Here is a 17931-nt window from a genome sequence, read left to right as displayed (position 1 = left end):
AATAAACAAGGCAAATGAGGGAGATAAATAAATCTCCATAAATCACTATAATAGAATGACAGAAAATGTTCCTGGGCAGGATTTTACCACAGCAGTAAAAGATAATTAATGTACCTAGGAAAGACTGGTACATGTCTTTACCAGTGGAGACAGCTGTATATTTGGATGACCATGTCTGAAACTACAACCTTGTTGCATAAGTCTGTACAGGAGCAATGAGCTCTTAAAGGAATGATTACTTAAAGCTCAAAAGAAACAAGACAGATTTTAGTACTAAATGTTGTAACGTGGTAGAATGTGTCAAAAGTAACACAAAGAACAAATCTATTCAAATTATTTAATGTAGTTAATGCAAAGAAAAAGTCAAAATGTTTATGCCTGGGCTGCACAATGGCGCAGTTGGTAGAGCTGTTGCCTTGCAGCAAGAAGGTTCTGGGTTCGATTCCCGGCCCCAGTCTTTCTGCATGGGTTTTCTCCGGGTACTCTGGTTTCCTCCCACAGTCCAAAACATGACTATTAGGTTAATTGGTCTGTCTAAATTGTCCCTAGGTGTGAGTGTGTGTCTCTATGTTGCCCTGTGACAGAATGGCGACCTGTCCAGGGTGACTGCGCCTCTCGCCCGGAATGTTAGCTGGAGATAGGCACCAGCACCTCCTGACCCCACCAAGGGACAAGGGTGTAAAGAAAATGGATGGATGGATGTTTATGCCCATATCCAAGTGTCTTTTATTAGAACATGAATCTAAAAGATAACAGCCCTGTAGATTGTCACTTTCTAAATGGGATGGTTTTATTTGGAGGGTTCCACGGTGGTGGAGGACTGTCCTGAAGTATTTCTTGTATCACTCTTTCGTCTTTTCTTCTCCTCTGCTCTCGATCCTTTTTTATCTGTTTGAAAAGCAAACAATAGTGAATATTTCTAAGCTCTGATCCAGTTAGATTTTCTTCAGCGTTGCACTTACCAGCCAGTTTTCATAGGTCTCTATGGCCATCTTGTCTTTTTCTTCCTTCAGGTACAGCTCTTCTTCCGTCTGTGTTTTGATTTCTTCACGCTCCCTCTTGAGCTTTTCGTGAAGAAGGTCTTTCTTTTTGTCACACCTTATTGAGGTGAAGAAAAACAGGCAAAACAGATTGGGTTAACATTGACCTCACTGCAGAAGGCGTTTGTTTTAGAAGGGGTTAAAACAGGAACATCTAGCTGAGTGCGCCACCTTGTGGTTAGTGATTTTTCACAGCCACATAGATGAGACCCAGGCAGGACAGAAAAATATTTTCAGCAGATGTGAGGATGAACTGAATCTGCTGGGATGGAGTGGCAATAGACCTCCAGCAATCATTTCAGTAAAATTATTTGAAAAACAGAGACAGACATAATGTAATTTATACCCACCAGTCAGAAAAGGCAGATTTGCTTTCTCGCTGCCTTTCTTCTTCTTTCTCCTGCTTCTTCAGCTTCTGTTTACTTTCAGCCACTTTTTGCTTTCTGTTTCTCTCTATGAGCAGCTGATCATACTCACACTTCCACTTCTCAAACACCTTTATGATCGAAACACTGATCAGTATGAAGCTTACACACTTTCATGTCTCTTGTAGTTTCAAAATAATTTGTATCTGCACCTGTATGGCAGATTGTCTTCTTTCTTCCTTTTCTTCATTCTCCTTTTGCTGTTTCCTAATCATATTTTGTCTTTCTTTTGCTTCGGCTTTGAGGCTCTCTGCTTTCTTTTCTTTCCAGGCTTCAAAAGAGGCGTTGGCGTGTTCCTTTTTAGACTCCCTGTCCTGTTTATGGGCAGACAGACGGCCACTCATGTAACGTTAATAACTATGAGTTCATATTTACTTTAGAGATGGTAGAAATAAACTGAGATTCACCTTTTTCTGTTGCTTCTTCATAAGCTCTTCTTTCTTCTTTAGCCGCATGTTGTCTCTTGACTTTTCTTTTTTCTTTTTGAGCCATTCCTGTTGTGAGCACAGAGGGCTTTAAACAATCAAATATGTATTTCCAACACTCCTTCCAACCCTGAGTCCATTATGACCTAATCATTTTGAAAATGATTTACCACATTGCAGTGTCGGGGGAACCCCTGACTTGACGTTCACCATATGATTAAAAAAAAACAAAAACAAAAAACACACCAAACTGTGTGGTGACTTAATATGCTGCAGCGACTCACTCTGACCTGGTAAACTGCAGCTCTGATAGATTCTGGTGCTTGAGGAGAAGACTCCTGTAAGGACAGTTTCCGGTCCAGAACTTTGAGTGTTCCCAAATATTTTGACTCCACCTTTCTGGAGCACGCACTCTGAGACCTCTCAGGGGTTTTAGAGTGAGAACAGGAAGTCCTAACGCCAGAAAAAAAAAGAAATGATGGTCAATTACTTTTTCAGCTTCCTTTATGCAGCAACACTGGTAAAGAATTCTTCACTCACTTGGTGTCAAAGGACTTTTCAGGGGCATGAGAGCTTTGATCTGAGGGATCTCCTGCTTGTCCCTAAGAAGAAAATTCAATCAAATCAAATACATGTGTAACAAAAAATGATCCATCACAGCCATGTTAGATAAAGAACAGATTGACTTACATTAAATTCTTCAAATGATGAAGAATAGGGTCTCCCTTGCTCCTTGCTGTCGTCGGATATAAAGCCTTATAAAACAGTAAATCAAATGTCAGTTGGAAGAGTGAGTTGTATCACTGATTTGACACCGCAGAGTGTGTCAGTACTTACCTCTGGAACCAGAATCAAACGTAGACCTGGTGACGAGTTGTGACTGTTCACTCTTATTTGAAAATGACTTGCTGGGGCTACGTGAAGCTGTCTGATCTCCATCTGTCCACTGCAATTAACAACACAAGACTTAACTGCTGTTTCCTAGAAATTACTTCTGTATCACAAAAAAGCACGTTGGTCAACAATGACTGTTTTACATGTACTTTCCAAATATATAATTCTGTTTTTTCAACCCTTGATGGAAGAAAATTATCAAACGATTATCATCCTACAAATATTTATGAATTAGGAGAATTAGCATTAAGTGGGAAAAAAAAAGAGGGAAATCTATATTATGTAATTTTGGTTCTTACTGTTATGTTGCTGGATGCATCAGTCGAGAAGGGAATGGACATAGAAGACGTTTGGGGTCTGCTGAAATCCTGAAATTCACTTTCCTCCTCCCTTTTCTTCTGTGAAATGAGTGGCTTTAGCCCAAGCGTCCTTTGCCGAGGTTTGGGTTTCGGTGGCATCTCTGGAACACTGCCTGAGTAGTCAAACAAAGTGTAAATATCAGAATAACTTTTTACAGCCTTGAATAAAAGAGCTAATGGCAACAGACCAGTTGAAACAGTGTTGCAGAGGTGAGGTGCAGACACTGGTGGCGTCTCAGAGGTTTCTTTCACGCCAGGATTCGTCTTATCTTCTTCTGGACCAGGCGACTCCACCACACTGCCGTCAGACGGTAACGGCAAAGAAAGAGCATCGTCTGATGTTTGACACGACAGACTTGAGGTCTGTTTTGTGAGCGGACCATTTGTCAATTTTTCACTAGATGGATTAATTTGAGAGTTTTCAGCACTAACATTTGTGGAATTCTGAGGGTACAGAGAGGCTTCATTCTGGACGTTTCCGTCATTATGGGCATTTCCGTCATTAGAGGACTCATGTGGATCCGACCCTGATGTGTCTTTTGAGTTGGAGCTACTTCTGTGGGATTTCAGGAATGATACTTTCTTTGGCTTGGTGGGTTTGTCTTCTTCGTCTGAAAGCTCAAAGGTATTAAATGTCGCTTTACTCCTTCCTGCTTTGAAGGCATCAATCCTCTTTTTTCTTGATTTTAGAAGTTTATCCAAAAAGTCTGAAAAACAACAAGTAAAAGGCAAAGTCAGTCATTGGACTAATTAGTTTTATCTTACATATACTACTCAGCAGCTTATTTATTTTCAAAGAAAGCACAATTAAAAGTTAAGAATGTGCTCCCACAGTAGGATTTCACAACGTTTTAGACATGTCGTTAGACATGTTGATGAGAAGATACTTAAACCCATGTTGAAAACTGATCTTAGAGTGTGAGTGAGGTTTGCATGAAATATATTTACAGATATTTATATGCTTTGTCATATTTATCACTGAGGTTTGCACTGCAATTGTATTATATTCTAGGAACATAATGACAAAATTGGTTTGCCTGATTTTACATAGTTTTTATATAGATACATTGTTTTGTTTTATTTATTTTTATCTATTTTTAATTGTTACATTTTATTTGTTTCTGTCACAGTTTTTTTTTTACTATTGTACGGTGTCCTTGAGTGCCAGAAAGGCGCCTTTGAAATAAAATGTATTATTATTATTAAATAAAAAATCTTATGTCTTAATGTGCTGATAGCATAAAAGTGTTTTGAATGCCATATTAAGCTCAGTTAAGTTACCATTGGTACACAACATGGTAGACCAATTTCTGACAGATGTTGCTGTGGATGGTGAAGATAAAGCAAATGTCTTCATATATTGTTTATCTTCAGAGTTCAACTGATGTAAAACGGTATTTTCCCGTTTGAATTTTCTATGCGACAGACATCAGTGTATTGTTTCTACTGGTGTGATTGCTGGAGATTTTTAATGGTAAACTTTAGCAAATCCAACCTGTCCCAATCTGTTTTTCCCCCACATACAGTTGTATGCTTACCATCTTCATCGTCGTTAATGTCATCAAAATAAAAGTGTTGCTGTGCATTTTCTTTGCTTGCCCTGGAAGACACAGCAGCCTGAAGTTCATCCTACAACAGAATTGTTGGAATAGGAGTTTACAGGGCTGATGGTTTACTGGTTTATAACCCAAATATAAATTAAAGCTCTTACCTGGAATGTAGTTCTTTTCGATGTTTTCGGACTTTTTGCATACGCCAGTGTCCTTACCTCCTGATCTGTCATCATGTAAACCAAACTGGAGAACAACGCGCTCTCATCCGCATTAGCATGCTATCATCAACGGTTTTTGCTGGCGCTAGTTAGCCTCTAGGCTACTTCCTGTTCGGCAGTACTCAACATTTGACGATGAAGTAACTCTGTGTGGAAAATTACCGTATGTTGTTACAAATAACACAGAACTATATAAAAAGGCTCCAAGTAAAGCCGAACTAGCATTGCTGCTTGAGCTAACGGAGTTGTTGACGGTAACCAAGGGAGACGAGAGGTACAGGTCAACACTGCGCATGCTCGAAAGATTTAACTAGTTCATTTTAACTTTTTTAATTAACTTATAGCTGTATGACTATAGTCGTAGCTTATTCTGTGTTTGGTACTTTAAATAACGTTTTGACATGAATATATCGCAATTAAGGGTGAAAAAATATCCAAGCATGTATGCTTTTAGACTGCATGAGAAATCCAAACTACCCGGAGAAAACATGTCAGGATTCGAACAGAGGATTGTTTGCTGGTAGTGTTATTGAAATTTTTTTGTCTAACATTCAGAGACTAAGATCTTTGGAGAGAAAAAAACAAAACAAAACAAAAATAAAACGATATAGTTTTGGAGAAAGTGACTTATGGTTTATACAGATTTGAGTGAGTAATTTAAAAATATGTTTGCATTGGAGCAATCAAATTACAGAAGAGAATCAGGGACATTGAAAAAAAAAGTTAGATTTTTTTCTCTTTGTAATCCTGTGAATTGTACTTCATGAATAATTTTAGGCTTGATGGTACCATACATTTTACCATAGGAAAATGTATTTGCTCCCTTACAGATTTCTTTCCATTTATACTAACTTGTCACATTTAAATGAGTCATACAAGGAAATGTCAGCCTTTAACTGAATTACATAGAAATTTATGATCTTATTTAAAAAAAAAAACAAGACAAGTAGTTCAGATTTTAGTATTGATTTTTTTTATTGTAAGAAAAGTGCATAGTTCAAGCCCTTAAAGTCTATTTACTAAACATTATCATTTGAGGTGTCGTATGATAAACAATAGTCAGAGATGCAATCCATCTTCTATCCTTTCCTGTATATCACAACCTAATGTCAATATGATTCATAAAGTTCTTCCTGGCCATCCTGACAGCTACTTTGGAAAGCTACAGAACAAAAAGAAATCTGCTGCTGGTATTGAAATAAGGTAGCCACGTGTCCAAAGGCATTCCAGCTGAACACCCTTCAATCCGACAACAGCTAATCCAAGAGTGTCAGAATCCCAAAGCCCAGATAAGAAAGATGTTCACAAACTCTGATAAAGCTCAAGAAAAAAGCAGCAGGATGTCTTGGTTTAGTGGCTGTGGGCTGATTGCGTTTGAATGTGTTGTTATGTAAAACAGAAAAATAGACTACTTCTTCACTAAATATTATTCCCAATAACTCAAATGGTAAACATTTGAGCATGCAGACCTTTCACTGCATCCATTTAATCAAATTGCTTTGTATTGGAAAATAGTTTGTAAAAAGTGCTTAAAATGAATTTCAGAACAATAAATTTCCATTGGCACCACTTAACCATACATATTTAGTCAGCCTTTGGATTATTACACTTCTGAAAAAGAAGTATACCCCGACTAATTTGTTGGTACAGTTTAAGAACCTGATCTAAAGTGGTTTGCTGTAAACAAAAGCAAGATTAATTCACAACTTAGAAAACACTCCAAAAAGAAAATCCCGATTTAAGATTTGAGCTATTCAATTTATTTCAGGGAAGTCTTTCATTGCATAAAGACAAACTCCTGATATGCCTTTACTGGCACAGCTTAAAGTAACAATTTTAAACCCTACTGAGAGGAATGTCTTAGAGCAATCAAGAAAATCTGCACTACTCCTGACTGAGCAAGACTGGAAACGGTAATCAAAACTACCTAATGGGGAATTTCCAGTATCTCCACCCTAATCAGGCAGCACATTCCTTCATTCAGAGTTAATGTCCCAGCTCTAATGGTGTGTTAACACCACGACTGAGACCTGGGACCAACTTCAACCTCAAACACACATCCTGATTTAAGACTTTGTGAATAAGCAATGTATTGATAATCCTGTAATTAGGATCCTGAGTTGTAAAAGAACATAAGTGGTACTTATGCTGGAATATCCTTAAAGGGTCCGTTTTCTGGATTACTTACAGTTAGTGACAGGCTGCTGATTATTATAAATCATAATGCAATGGTGAATGTAGATTTCAATCATAACAAAAAAAAAAAAATAATTATATATATATATATATATATATATATATATATATAAAGAGAAAAGCCAAAGAAAGATTAGAATAACCAATTATACTGTTTATATTTTTCTAATATATGTGTGCAAAAATTAGTTTTAGCCTCTATAGAACATGATCACGTCAACAATTTACTGATTCAGGCCAGTTTTAGTAACATTGGTCCAAGAACAAAACCTGTAACCAGGTAATGAAAAGAAGAAGATCTGTGATTTCAGGCCGACAGGAAGATGCTGTTTTCCTGCTCACAGTAGTAGCCAACTGAGCATGTTCAGTCTGAGAAGATGGATGATTTCCTGGTGGTCTGACTCAGTGTTAGTCCACTGGTGGTGCAGGCGGCTCCCTTCTTTCACTCTGCAAACCAAGACAGTTACCAATTAACCTTCTGGAGATGATAAGGGGGCATGCAGAACCATTTGAAATTAGTCTTTATACCCCTTCAACATTTGTTTTTACATTTCTCGCCATTTCACAACCTCAAACGCTATATATTTTCATAAGATTTCACGTGACAGACCAACACCAAAGCAGTCAATTGCAAAAAGGAAAGAAAATAATACATATGTTTTACAAATAAGGTATTAATAATGTGGAATGCAACTATTCAGCCTCCTTTAAAATGTACAGAGCCAAATAAAAGGCAATCCTGAAAGAAAACCTGTTAAGAGCAGCAAAAGATTTGAGACTGAGGCGACGCTTCATCTTCCAGCACGACAACAACCCCAGACAAAAATCCAGAACTAGAATGGAAAGGTTTAGTCATGGTTCTCAAAAGTCACTGACTTCTCTGGAGTCAGATATGCAACTATATGAAACCAAACTAGAAGCTTTTGTTTCAATTTTGACCTTAAATGAAACATTTAATCGTGTCAAAAGTTTACTATTGTGCTTTAATCGATTCCATACATTTAAAAGTCTGGCTGTTATTAGGCTCAGTAATCAGGCTACCATCAGCAATAGAAACTGAAAGCTACAATAAATAAATTGTAGTGCAGTTTTAAAAGTTTTATACATAGCAGCCAGCAGGAGGCGCCACATCCCCATTGATTGGCCGTATGACAGTGCTAGAACGGTCCAGTCAAAGTTCAAAACCAAACTCAGTTGAGTATGTGCTCACAGATAAAGCTCAGTCAGATTGGATGGAGTGTAACTATTTTGAAAATTAAGACTCAAAGCTATAATATTTTTTATTTTTAAATAAAATATTGATTCAGAGTTCATGAACAGAAATCAATAACTTGAAGACCATGTATCATTTTCCTTCCACTTTATGCAGTAATTTGTGTTGGTCTATTGCATACAATCCTAATAAAACACATTGTACTTGTAAAGCTGTAAAGTGACAAAATGTGGAAAAGACACTTATGCATCTCATACTGTGGTAATGTGAAAACTCAAAACGTTGAAACTGATCAATACTAACATTGTGAGGTCCAGAGGGCTTGCCAGAAGGACGGGCTCCTCTGAGGCTGGATGGGCGCAGCAAAAACAGGACCAGAGCCACCACCACCCACCCCATCAGGACCATGGGCAGGGTCAGGTCGCCTCCTCCACCCACTGACCCGCTGGGTCCAGGCACTGTGCAGAAACAGAACAGCAAGCGTCAACGGCCATGTCTCCGCTGTAGTGCCTTACACTCTGACACGGAGCGCTGTGGGCGGAGGGGATACGTACACTCCTGAGGACACTCGATGTCAGTACAGTACGATTGGGATTGCCTGAGCTGAAAATACAGAGGAAACATTTTATAAACTCTAAATATAACTTTTGTGCTACACAGTGTTACAAAAGTTTCTGTTATACAAAATAGCGACTCATGATTCCTCCAAGGCCTGACTAGTAAACGCTAGTTGAGATATTTTCGTCATTAAGGTAACACCCCTTATTGTGGTAAGCAAATCAGAAAGCTGAGAGTGGCTTTCAGTTCTCAGCCAACTGCAACCTGCCATGCAAGTTACAGCTGAGAACAAAAAAACAAAATAAGGTCACATGGAAACTGAAACCATGACTAGAGGCATAGCTTTTTATTACAAATGCCAATCTCATCTTTGACAATGCGTCCTTCACTAATGTATTAAATTAACAAACATGAAATCAATTTGACTTTACAGACGTCACTGGACAGCAAAAGACAAACACACAACAGGAACCAGGATGTGTAATCCCGGTCACTCAGCGACGCCTTGTATGCCGATTACTCCCTCTGAGAATACTTTCACTTACGAACCAGCTGTAGAAACTCACACACTTTATGACATTTTCACCGGATAACTCGTACTAACAGCAGGTTTGACTGTCAATCTGCCTTGGCCCTACAGATCAACCTGCCACAATGTATAAATCAAAGAGAAATCCTGTCGGTTGTCCTGCTTACCAGGTTGATGAGGCGCCTCATAGCGTACTCCTGAGTACAGATGCACTCACACGGGTCGAAGCCTCCTTCAGCCATTTCTCACCAGCAAGAATCCACCTTGAAGCAGAGGCACTTCAGGTAAGTAGGGCATACATGAACAAGTGGTAGAAATCCAATGCTGCCTCTTGTCAGTGCCGTTTTGTTGCTCGATGGACACACACAGACCCAGAAGGGGGAGGAGACTCTTCTGCTAAGGAGAGTCAGCAGTGGTGTGTGTTATTTTGTTTTATACTCAAGCCAGATGGGAGATTTTATCTGCACTTTTCTGTTGCCTATGATCTTTTATCTTAAATGCTAGTGGTATTTAAGGGATGTAAAATGTCTTTGGACAATCGTTTGTGAAATTTTAGGAGATGTTCTGAAGAGTAAGACCAGATGGAAGTGTTTTTATAATCCAGCGCTGAAATTACCAACTGAGTAATTTAGTTTCAGTTGCATTATACCTTACTACAGCATCCATGTTTAAATCTTTCACATTTTATGTAATTATAAACATAAACTAGGGCTGCACAGTGGCACAGTTGGTAGAGCTGTTGCCTTGCAGCAAGAAGGTTCTGGGTTTGATTCCCGGTCTTTCTGCATGGAGTTTGCATGTTCTCCTTGTGCATGCGTGGGTTTTCTCCGGGTACTCCGGTTTCCTCCCACAGTCCAAAAACATGACTGTCAGGTTAATTGGCCTGTCTAAATTGCCCCTAGGTGTGAGTGTGTGTGTGCATGGTTGTGTGTCCTGTGTGTCTCTCTGTTGCCCTGCGACAGACTGGCGACCTGCCCAGGGTGTACCCCGCCTCTCGCCCGGAACGTTAGCTGGAGATAGGCACCAGCAACCCTCCCGACCCGACCCCACCGAGGGACAAGGGTGCAAGAAAATGGATGGATAAACATAAACTGAAACTTTTCTTATTGAGATTTTATGTGAAAACCAACAAAAAGTACAGTGGAAGGAAAATGATCCCTGATGTCTGTAGGAAATATTAGTTTAATTATGCTAGTTTTAATGCTAGCTTTAACTTTAGCGCATGTTGAAATATTAGACAGATCATGATTGTTTTGAGTAGGCCTCAGTTTAGGTTAGATTTAGACTCATAGTTTAATGAATATACAACTTAATCAGTAGAACATTTTTCTTAGATATAATGATCCCGATTTGATTAAAATTAGTCTAATCAGTAGGTTTTTTTTTCACAGTAGATCACATTCTTAAGAGTCTATAAATCATATATTCATCTGAAAATTATATATTATAACCAAAGAAGTTGAAAACTAATCAGAAAATATTGAGTGTAACAGATGTTTTGGTATTGAAGCTGCTCATGTCTGTTTTATAAGAGTTTGAAGATATTATATAAAACGTGTGCCAATTTTTACAATCCAAATCTGCTGTTTGATCCACTGGGTCAGAGGAGAGAGAGGTCAGGAGAGCTCTGTGTGGTTCAGGAACCAGTTTGAGGCACTTTGAAATGAAAAACAAGGATAGCTGACAAACTTTGGTCCCACTTTCTTGAGTAAAATGTTTCTGTATGAAAATGAACACATCTTTGCTCATGCCCTGGGAAAGTACGCAGGGAGGATAGCTTAGACAACAATGAATTCATCCCTTGGCCCTGGTAAACACCTGCATTTGTAGGTAGGCAGAGACAACCTTTAAACAGTACGTTAGAAAGCATCAGAGAGTAAAAACACGCCTTGATATAAAAGTAATTGATCTAAAACAGTTAATCAGATCACTGGGATACTGTCGTAACTGCCACACGCAGTGGTCTCCGAAGGCGCATCTTTGCATTTTTCCTAAGGTAATTCATTTCTTATTCTTTGTGGCTTTGGTTTATGATGATTATGACGAGCTGTTGATGTGATTCTATACATTTGATTGTTTGAATAAAATCTGGATGATTGTGAAGTTGAACAGTGACTGTTGTCTTTGTGGTTTCACTTTTACACATGAGATTAACGGACCTGGGGAGACGAGATAACAACAAGCAACAGGTAGCAAATATCTCATTACTCAATGAATAACGTACATGTCTTAAAAAACAAAACAAAACAAGAAATCTGAACAGTGTGGTGTGAATTTGCATTCGTTCATGCAGAGTCCATATTAATCCCCCCACGATGCTATTATAGCCTGAAATCTTTTGGGAAATGGCTCTGTTAGCTCTGCACATCTGCAAACTGAAATTTCAACCTCAGTCAGTTTTTATGGAGTTTTACCACAGATTCTCAAAAGCTTTCAGGTCTACACTTTGACTCCGTCATTCTGAACACGCTTTTATCTGGCTGCATGTTTAGAGTCGTCGTCCTGATAGAAGTTGAACCCCATCTGAAGTCTTTTACAACCTTTAACTTGTTCTCTTTCAGGATTACTTGCATTTAGTTTCATTCTCAACAACTCTTACCTACTTCCCTGATCCTGCTAAAGAAAAGCATCCCCACAGCATAATGCTGCCACCACCATGTTCCAACCTAGTTATGATCTGTTTTGGGTGATGTGCAATGAGAGTTGTCACATGTAGCAAGTGACTTGTAGACCAAAATCTTCCAGTGCTTTCTTCCACACGTTTTCTGTGTAAAGTACAAATGAAAATGTGACATCTTACAGCTTTCTTGCTGCATTTGTTCACTAATGTTCCCTAACAAAAACCTCTGATGACTGTTCAGAACAGCCGTGGTTTTACCGAGATTAAATCACAGGTGCACTCAGTTTACAAACTAAACTACCACTGAAAGCAGTTTTATTTAGTGGTGTTGGAGGCAAACACCACTAAATAAAGTGCAGGCCGCACTTTTCAGATGTAAGTTTAAGAGGTATGAAAACTATTGTAAAGCTCTGTGCTAAAGCAGAGATTTCCATGTCTCGAATGCATGTAGTGACATAGACCTTCAGCGGGATTTAAAAAGAAACATGATTAGCATGGAAGTTAAATAAACCCGCGCTTGCTTTTCCAATGTAATCTTTGGACACAGCTGTTAAAACTGTATGGAGAGTTGGCCAAACTCTGTCTGGAAATTCACAACCCGTCTTGGAATAAGTAAGACAGTTGCTCTGAAACCTGTATTTCCTTGTAAGTTTTAGCTCCTACCATTTAAACAGCGCAGTTCCGCAGGTGGCTAACTCCGCTTAGAGTAACGTAATCACTTCATCTAAGCACAACTAAAACCAGAGCTTTTCAAACCACAGCTTCGACTTTCTACTCAAAATCTGTTTCACCGTATGTGCTCTCGGAAAACATTTAGCAAACTAGCTTCTTCCGAGTCTAGCCAGATGAGGAGGAGAAAACACCCTGTCTTGTTCTTTTTTCCTTTCTTTTTACCAGTGAATACTCTCGATTAGAGACACAAGTGAACAAAACCAAAGAAGGAAAAACGTCTTACTTGAGCTTGGAGGTTCTCAGGAGCGACTGAATGCGTTTGTCGGGCCTGTGCTGCTCTGCTGCAGCGCCGCTGATGCCGATATTCACCGTCAAACCACCGCCGACATGTCAACCATTTCTCCGTGTTTACTTTAACGCTCAGAACCTTTCGACCATACATGCACGTGGTGAAACGCGCCTCAGCCATTGGTCCAAATATTTTACGGCCAGGTCTCTAAGCCAATCGAAATCATCCAGCCTCAACCGTAAACAAACAGTCTATCTATCTATCTATCTATCTATCTATCTATCTATCTATCTATCTATCTATCTATCTATCTATCTATCTATCTATCTATCTATCTATCTATCTATCTATCTATCTATCTATCTATCTATCTATCTATCTATCTATCTATCTACGTGTTGTAGATGCTGATGAACCTCCTGTTGCTGTCTTACTATCTATTTAAAGAAGCCTCTGACTGAAGTCAGTTGTTTTAAAACAGTCCTATGAGGAGGATGCTCAGGGTTGTCTATAATTTTCTTGTGTTTATGAAGAATGCTTATTTCATAAACACATTTCCATCATCTCCAGGTGTTCCAGAGCACTCCTTAGAAAAAAAGTTACATTTAAAATGTTGGTACAGTGAGTGACACCTCAATCTTAAGTCGCCAACCTAGCACTCCTTACAACACCATATTCCTTTTATCGACTGCAAAGAGGTTATTGACAAATTTGTATGTAAAAATCTGACCTTAGTTTCCCTTCTGTCTTAATCTACAGTCTGGCGATCCCTACATGGATCCATCCGTAGTACAGGTATCAAGTAAACTGGCCGAAATGACTTATGAAAGGTTGCACTAATGTCAAAATGAAGTTTTAGAAGTGATCATATCAGAACTATCAGAGTTAAACTTAGCTGCTCATCTAAAAAATAGTCAAATAAAAGGTATACAGGCTGCCGACATTCTTATTAGTCAGCTGGCTGGTGATGCAACAATATTTTTTAAAGGATTCCTCTGAAGTATCCCTGGCTTTGAATATTATTCACAGGTTTTCTAATGCCTGTTAAGGACATTAGGTGTCTTCAGTTTGGAAAATTCCAGTTAAAAATACTGACAGTGTGTCATTGAGAGCAAGCACGAGGAAACAACAGAAAGGAACCACTCCATTTAAACCTCTGCTGTCTGTGAGAAAAGTACTATTTTGGGAACACATGAGACAATTGTTAAAATCCTCCTCAAATTTTGTGTGCAGCGGAGTGTAAATGACGTGCAACGGACAGAATAGAATAGAAATATCTACTATTATCTGACAGCAAAGTGTCAGGCAATTGAAGCATGGAGATTTTGCACATAATTAAGAATACCATACAGTGCACTAAAGGCAAATTTAAAATATAAAGTACTGTGCCTTTATTAAAAATAGCATTGTCTGACCCAAAGACATGTGCAACTGAATAATTTTTAAAAATACGCATGTATATTCTGCATTTAAAAAATAACAAACGATCTACAAGAAAAAATAAAACAGCAAACAATAGTAAATGTGCAAATAACAGCAGGAATGCTATTTAAAAAGAGAAAAAGTGCAAATAGCGGCAGAGATGTAAACCCCGCAATAACTCAAGTTTGGACACTCCACATGTGGGAGTGATACATGTGGCAGTTTAGTCAAGCTCCAAATTAAATTGCAATTTGTCCCCAAACTATACAGGCTGTTCTCTCTTGTTGCAAAATAATAGAACATGATGCTGCCACCACTGAATTTCACAGTGTTGATGATGTTCTTAGACTTTCTAACATTCCCATTTTCTCTTTAATTTCATTGAGTTTTTATTTAATTTGAGAAAATTACACATCACCAAAATTTAAGGTCTTTATGCATTTGCAAACTGTCTGGTGTTTCATGTTGCTTTTGGAGAAATTATTTCTTCTCTGAGTGGCCTCTTTTTTCTTTTTTTTCGCTAAAACTCCAAATAGAAGTACCAAATGAGCACTGTTCAAGGGGCGGTATTATATAAAATGTATATTATTTTAGCTTTTTGTCATGCTATAATGTTATTCCCTCATCAAAAATATACCTGGAGTGTTGCTTCAATTCTTTCATGCATTTTTGAGAAATCTTTTAATCACCCGTGGCAACTATTTAAGGTTGGTCTCACAGAGAGCCTCCTTTTAAACACAGCTCCTCCTTGAAGCTGCAGCTTCTGCCTCACAGAGCTCCTCCAGACTAGCCATCAGCAATTAGCAAACACATGGTGAAACTGCATTTGCTGAGCTCATCATACAAACTACTTCTCAGTGAAACCCTGTAAATGCAGAGTGTCAGAAAGAGCAGGAGTTTCTTAAAGAGACAGAGCCCCAATTTTAAAGCCTTAAATTATAAATTAAAATTTCTTTTAGGTTATGTTTGATATATGTGGCCTGTTTAGAACAACTGGGAAATACATCGTTTTTTTATGTAATCAGTTAGGCCTTCTTATTATCTTAAAATTAATAGGTGTAATCAGAAATAATAACTCTGAACGTTAGTTAAAAAAAACGAAAACAATAAATGTCCAGCCATATAAAGCAAAATCAGTCAGATATAAAGTGCTGCCTTCTCCCAGCACTGGAGAGAGAAATGTCCTGATAGTCAGTTTGAAAGGAGACCGTGCTGTCTGTGTGTCACCGAGGCTCATTAATGAAACTTCTAGCTTGTGCTCCACGCTGCAGCTGCTCTGTGTGAGCATGTTCTGGACTCAATGACTGACTGACGCTGACTCTGCGTTGGCAGGCGACGGCAACGGTGAGCTCTCTCTGTCTGAGCTGAAATGAAGTGCTAAATGGTACACGTGAAGGAGTTCCTTAAGCGTGACTAGCAGAAGGCAAGGCGACCCCCACACAGACAACACCGGGAGAAGCCCCGGGTGCAGCTCTGAGGCGGCTCAGCAGACACACAGCCATGGCTAACATCGCGGTCCAAAGGATCAAGAGAGAGTTCAAAGAAGTTCTCAAAAGCGAGGAGGTTTGTTTACGTCGCCGACTGCTTTCACTTCCTCACGGCTCCTTCTTTGCTTTTTATTTCGACTCTGTTGACATGTGAAGTGACTGTACGGTGCTTGTGGAGGACGGGAATCACCCGACGAGGTGTTGGTTCTGTGTTGCATCAAGTCAGGCCCGAACATCCGAACTTAAGCTAGCGTTAGCTTCAAAAAATGCGAGGCGCGTGTCAGGTGGGTGTGTTCAGGAAACACCGGGGATTCGCAGAACGACAGGCCTGCTGTTATCAGCTGTGCCCGTAAACATTGCTCAAAATTAATTAAAGCTGTTTTACACCAACTGTAACCTGTGTCCAATGGATTACCACGACTCAACAAATAAACCGGTGTCATCTCACTTTAGCTACTTTGAGCTACTTGAAGGCAGCGATGGTTTGATGCCCCATCTACAGTTAGCATTAGCATTTCATGTTGTGCTTTCAGCCCCTTACCATTTTTGTAATCAGCTGGTTGTGGTCACTGTGGGAGGCTTATGGGGTGAATGTTGTGTATTTCCCTTCCAGTAAAGTTTTTGTTTCCTCTTTTTTTAACTTTAAGTTGCTTTGTTCCACTAGCAAACAGTAGGTTTAACCAAGACATCCTTTAGAAGTAGGAAGCTTACTTTAAATTTTTCTAAGAATCACCTGAGTCAGGTTTGTCAGAGGCCTCACTTTTTGGACGTAGTGTTTGTGTCAAAATATCTGTTATTTCCCGTAAAACATTCTCTTTCTGTTATCTCTCCCAATATCTAGACAAGTAAAAACCAGATCAAAGTTGATCTGGTAGACGAGAACTTCACAGAACTGAGAGGTGAAATAGCAGGACCACCAGATACACCTTATGAAGGTACACACTTAAAAAACTGTTTTTTTTTCTGTTTTTCTGTAAAGAAAACACACTTGGCTCAATATGTCCTGATTAAAAATGGTGTTTCTCTTGTTTATTTTCGCTTTTAAGGTGGCAGATATCAGCTTGAAATAAAAATCCCAGAAACCTACCCATTTAACCCCCCAAAGGTGAGTAGCCGAATGTTCTGATTTGAACAAACTGTAAGGCCTTTACTGCCTGTTGAGTTGATTTTTAAATATCGTAAGGGAAAAGCTGAACAATTTGTCTTTTAGGGATTTAAGATCCAAGAGTTTTTTTTTTTCTTGCTTCATGGTGGCTATCCTGTTCAACAAGTTTTTGATTTTTACGTGCTGGAGTCGCTAGGTATCGCCAGCAAGCATGTAAATACCTTTCATAGCTATTCTAGCAAGGTATGGACTGTCACGAGATTCTGATAGTCTGAGTATCTTGAATTATATAATATCATAAACTCAGCATTTCAAAACAAAATCTGTAAAATCATGTAGAGCAGAATATTATTCCTCTCAGTTGCTCTGCTCTTTAAAATCTAGCCGGTTCATTAGTCAGACTGCCTGCTTGGTTTAACATTAATGCTGCCTGCAACTTGTCAGCTGCAGTATTAAAATTGTGTTACCTTCGTAGGGGTGGTTGGTGCTGCTATCCTGTTTGATGATGAATTAAAACTTAAAAAAAACGTTAAGTTAAATAGAGTAGTGGTCCTGTTTCAGGGTTAGCTGGTGCTCAGGTACAGATGGGGTCAGTGTTGCCATCCTTTCTGTGTCACACAGCAGGAGAGATTTCTGGTCACTCCGGAACTTTCTCTGTCGTCTCATTTAAACGGCCTAAAACTACAGGAAGGTCACGATGGAAGAAATTTGTAGTGTTGAAACTGTAACTGGCATACGTTGGTATTATTATCAATCTTTGTTTATGACAAAGTTTAATCAGTTATTGACAACTTTTTCTTATTTTGTGTCAAAAAGTCCTTCAGGATGGCTAAGGCTATGACAAATGATTCTCATTTTTAACAGTTAAAAATGAGAAAAACGGTCCTAAATATTTATTGTTATGGACCTCGCCCTTTGAACAGCCT

General features: G+C 38.8%; 3 protein-coding genes across 5 annotated transcripts in view; 1 reads left to right on the top strand and 2 right to left on the bottom strand.

The window, feature by feature from the left end:
- Positions 1-702: 702 nt before the first annotated feature.
- map9 (microtubule-associated protein 9) lies at positions 703-5206 on the bottom strand. 2 transcript variants are annotated; one of them, XM_008412707.3, is made up of 13 exons: positions 4855-5205; positions 4682-4772; positions 3332-3850; positions 3084-3256; positions 2728-2836; positions 2581-2645; positions 2431-2492; positions 2181-2343; positions 1873-1959; positions 1618-1779; positions 1391-1536; positions 963-1098; positions 703-888 (listed from the first exon to the last, which is right to left on the bottom strand). In XM_008412707.3, exons 1-13 carry the CDS (start codon positions 4927-4929, stop codon positions 769-771), a joined length of 1908 nt encoding a protein of 635 aa, XP_008410929.1. In that variant the 5' UTR covers positions 4930-5205; the 3' UTR covers positions 703-768. The 2 variants fall into 2 exon arrangements, with proteins under 2 accessions (XP_008410929.1, XP_081464775.1); XM_081608649.1 differs by having other exon boundaries at positions 3084-3850; positions 4855-5206.
- A 658-nt stretch (positions 5207-5864) lies between these two features.
- Positions 5865-13140, bottom strand: smim14 (small integral membrane protein 14). The gene is made up of 5 exons (XM_008412721.3): positions 12986-13140; positions 9578-9673; positions 8878-8926; positions 8627-8781; positions 5865-7557 (listed from the first exon to the last, which is right to left on the bottom strand). Exons 2-5 carry the CDS (start codon positions 9650-9652, stop codon positions 7519-7521), a joined length of 318 nt encoding a protein of 105 aa, XP_008410943.1. The 5' UTR covers positions 9653-9673; positions 12986-13140; the 3' UTR covers positions 5865-7518.
- A 2452-nt stretch (positions 13141-15592) lies between these two features.
- The window catches only part of ube2kb (ubiquitin-conjugating enzyme E2Kb (UBC1 homolog, yeast)), a 7710-nt gene continuing 5371 nt past the window's right edge, over positions 15593-17931 (top strand). Inside the window, exons 1-3 of one of the 2 annotated variants that reach the window (XM_008412766.3) lie at positions 15593-15976; positions 16742-16835; positions 16947-17005. In XM_008412766.3, coding sequence (XP_008410988.1) covers positions 15914-15976; positions 16742-16835; positions 16947-17005 — 216 coding nt within the window. In that variant the 5' untranslated portion in view covers positions 15593-15913. The remainder of the gene's footprint in view (positions 15977-16741; positions 16836-16946; positions 17006-17931) is intronic. The other variant, XM_008412760.3, reaches the window with a different exon arrangement.

The sequence above is a fragment of the Poecilia reticulata genome, chromosome 1 (assembly GCF_904066995.2).
Source record: "Poecilia reticulata chromosome 1, P_reticulata-male-v2, whole genome shotgun sequence".
In the NCBI taxonomy this organism is placed as follows: Eukaryota; Metazoa; Chordata; class Actinopteri; order Cyprinodontiformes; family Poeciliidae; genus Poecilia; species Poecilia reticulata.
This window is presented reverse-complemented; position numbering and strand designations above follow the sequence as displayed.

Excerpts from the sequence above, each read along its gene's own strand:
- map9 (XM_081608649.1), bottom strand. The coding sequence starts at position 4,929 with ATGATGACAGATCAGGAGGTAAGGACACTGGCGTATGCAAAAAGTCCG. Across the intron at positions 3,851-4,681 it reads CATTAACGACGATGAAGATG|ACTTTTTGGATAAACTTCTA; the intron begins GTAAGCATACAA and ends GTTGTTTTTCAG. Across the intron at positions 2,493-2,580 it reads CATCATTTGAAGAATTTAAT|GGACAAGCAGGAGATCCCTC; the intron begins GTAAGTCAATCT and ends TTTTCTTCTTAG.
- smim14 (XM_008412721.3), bottom strand. The coding sequence starts at position 9,652 with ATGGCTGAAGGAGGCTTCGACCCGTGTGAGTGCATCTGTACTCAGGAG. Across the intron at positions 8,927-9,577 it reads TGAGGCGCCTCATCAACCTG|CTCAGGCAATCCCAATCGTA; the intron begins GTAAGCAGGACA and ends CTGTATTTTCAG. Across the intron at positions 8,782-8,877 it reads CATCGAGTGTCCTCAGGAGT|TGCCTGGACCCAGCGGGTCA; the intron begins GTACGTATCCCC and ends GTTTCTGCACAG.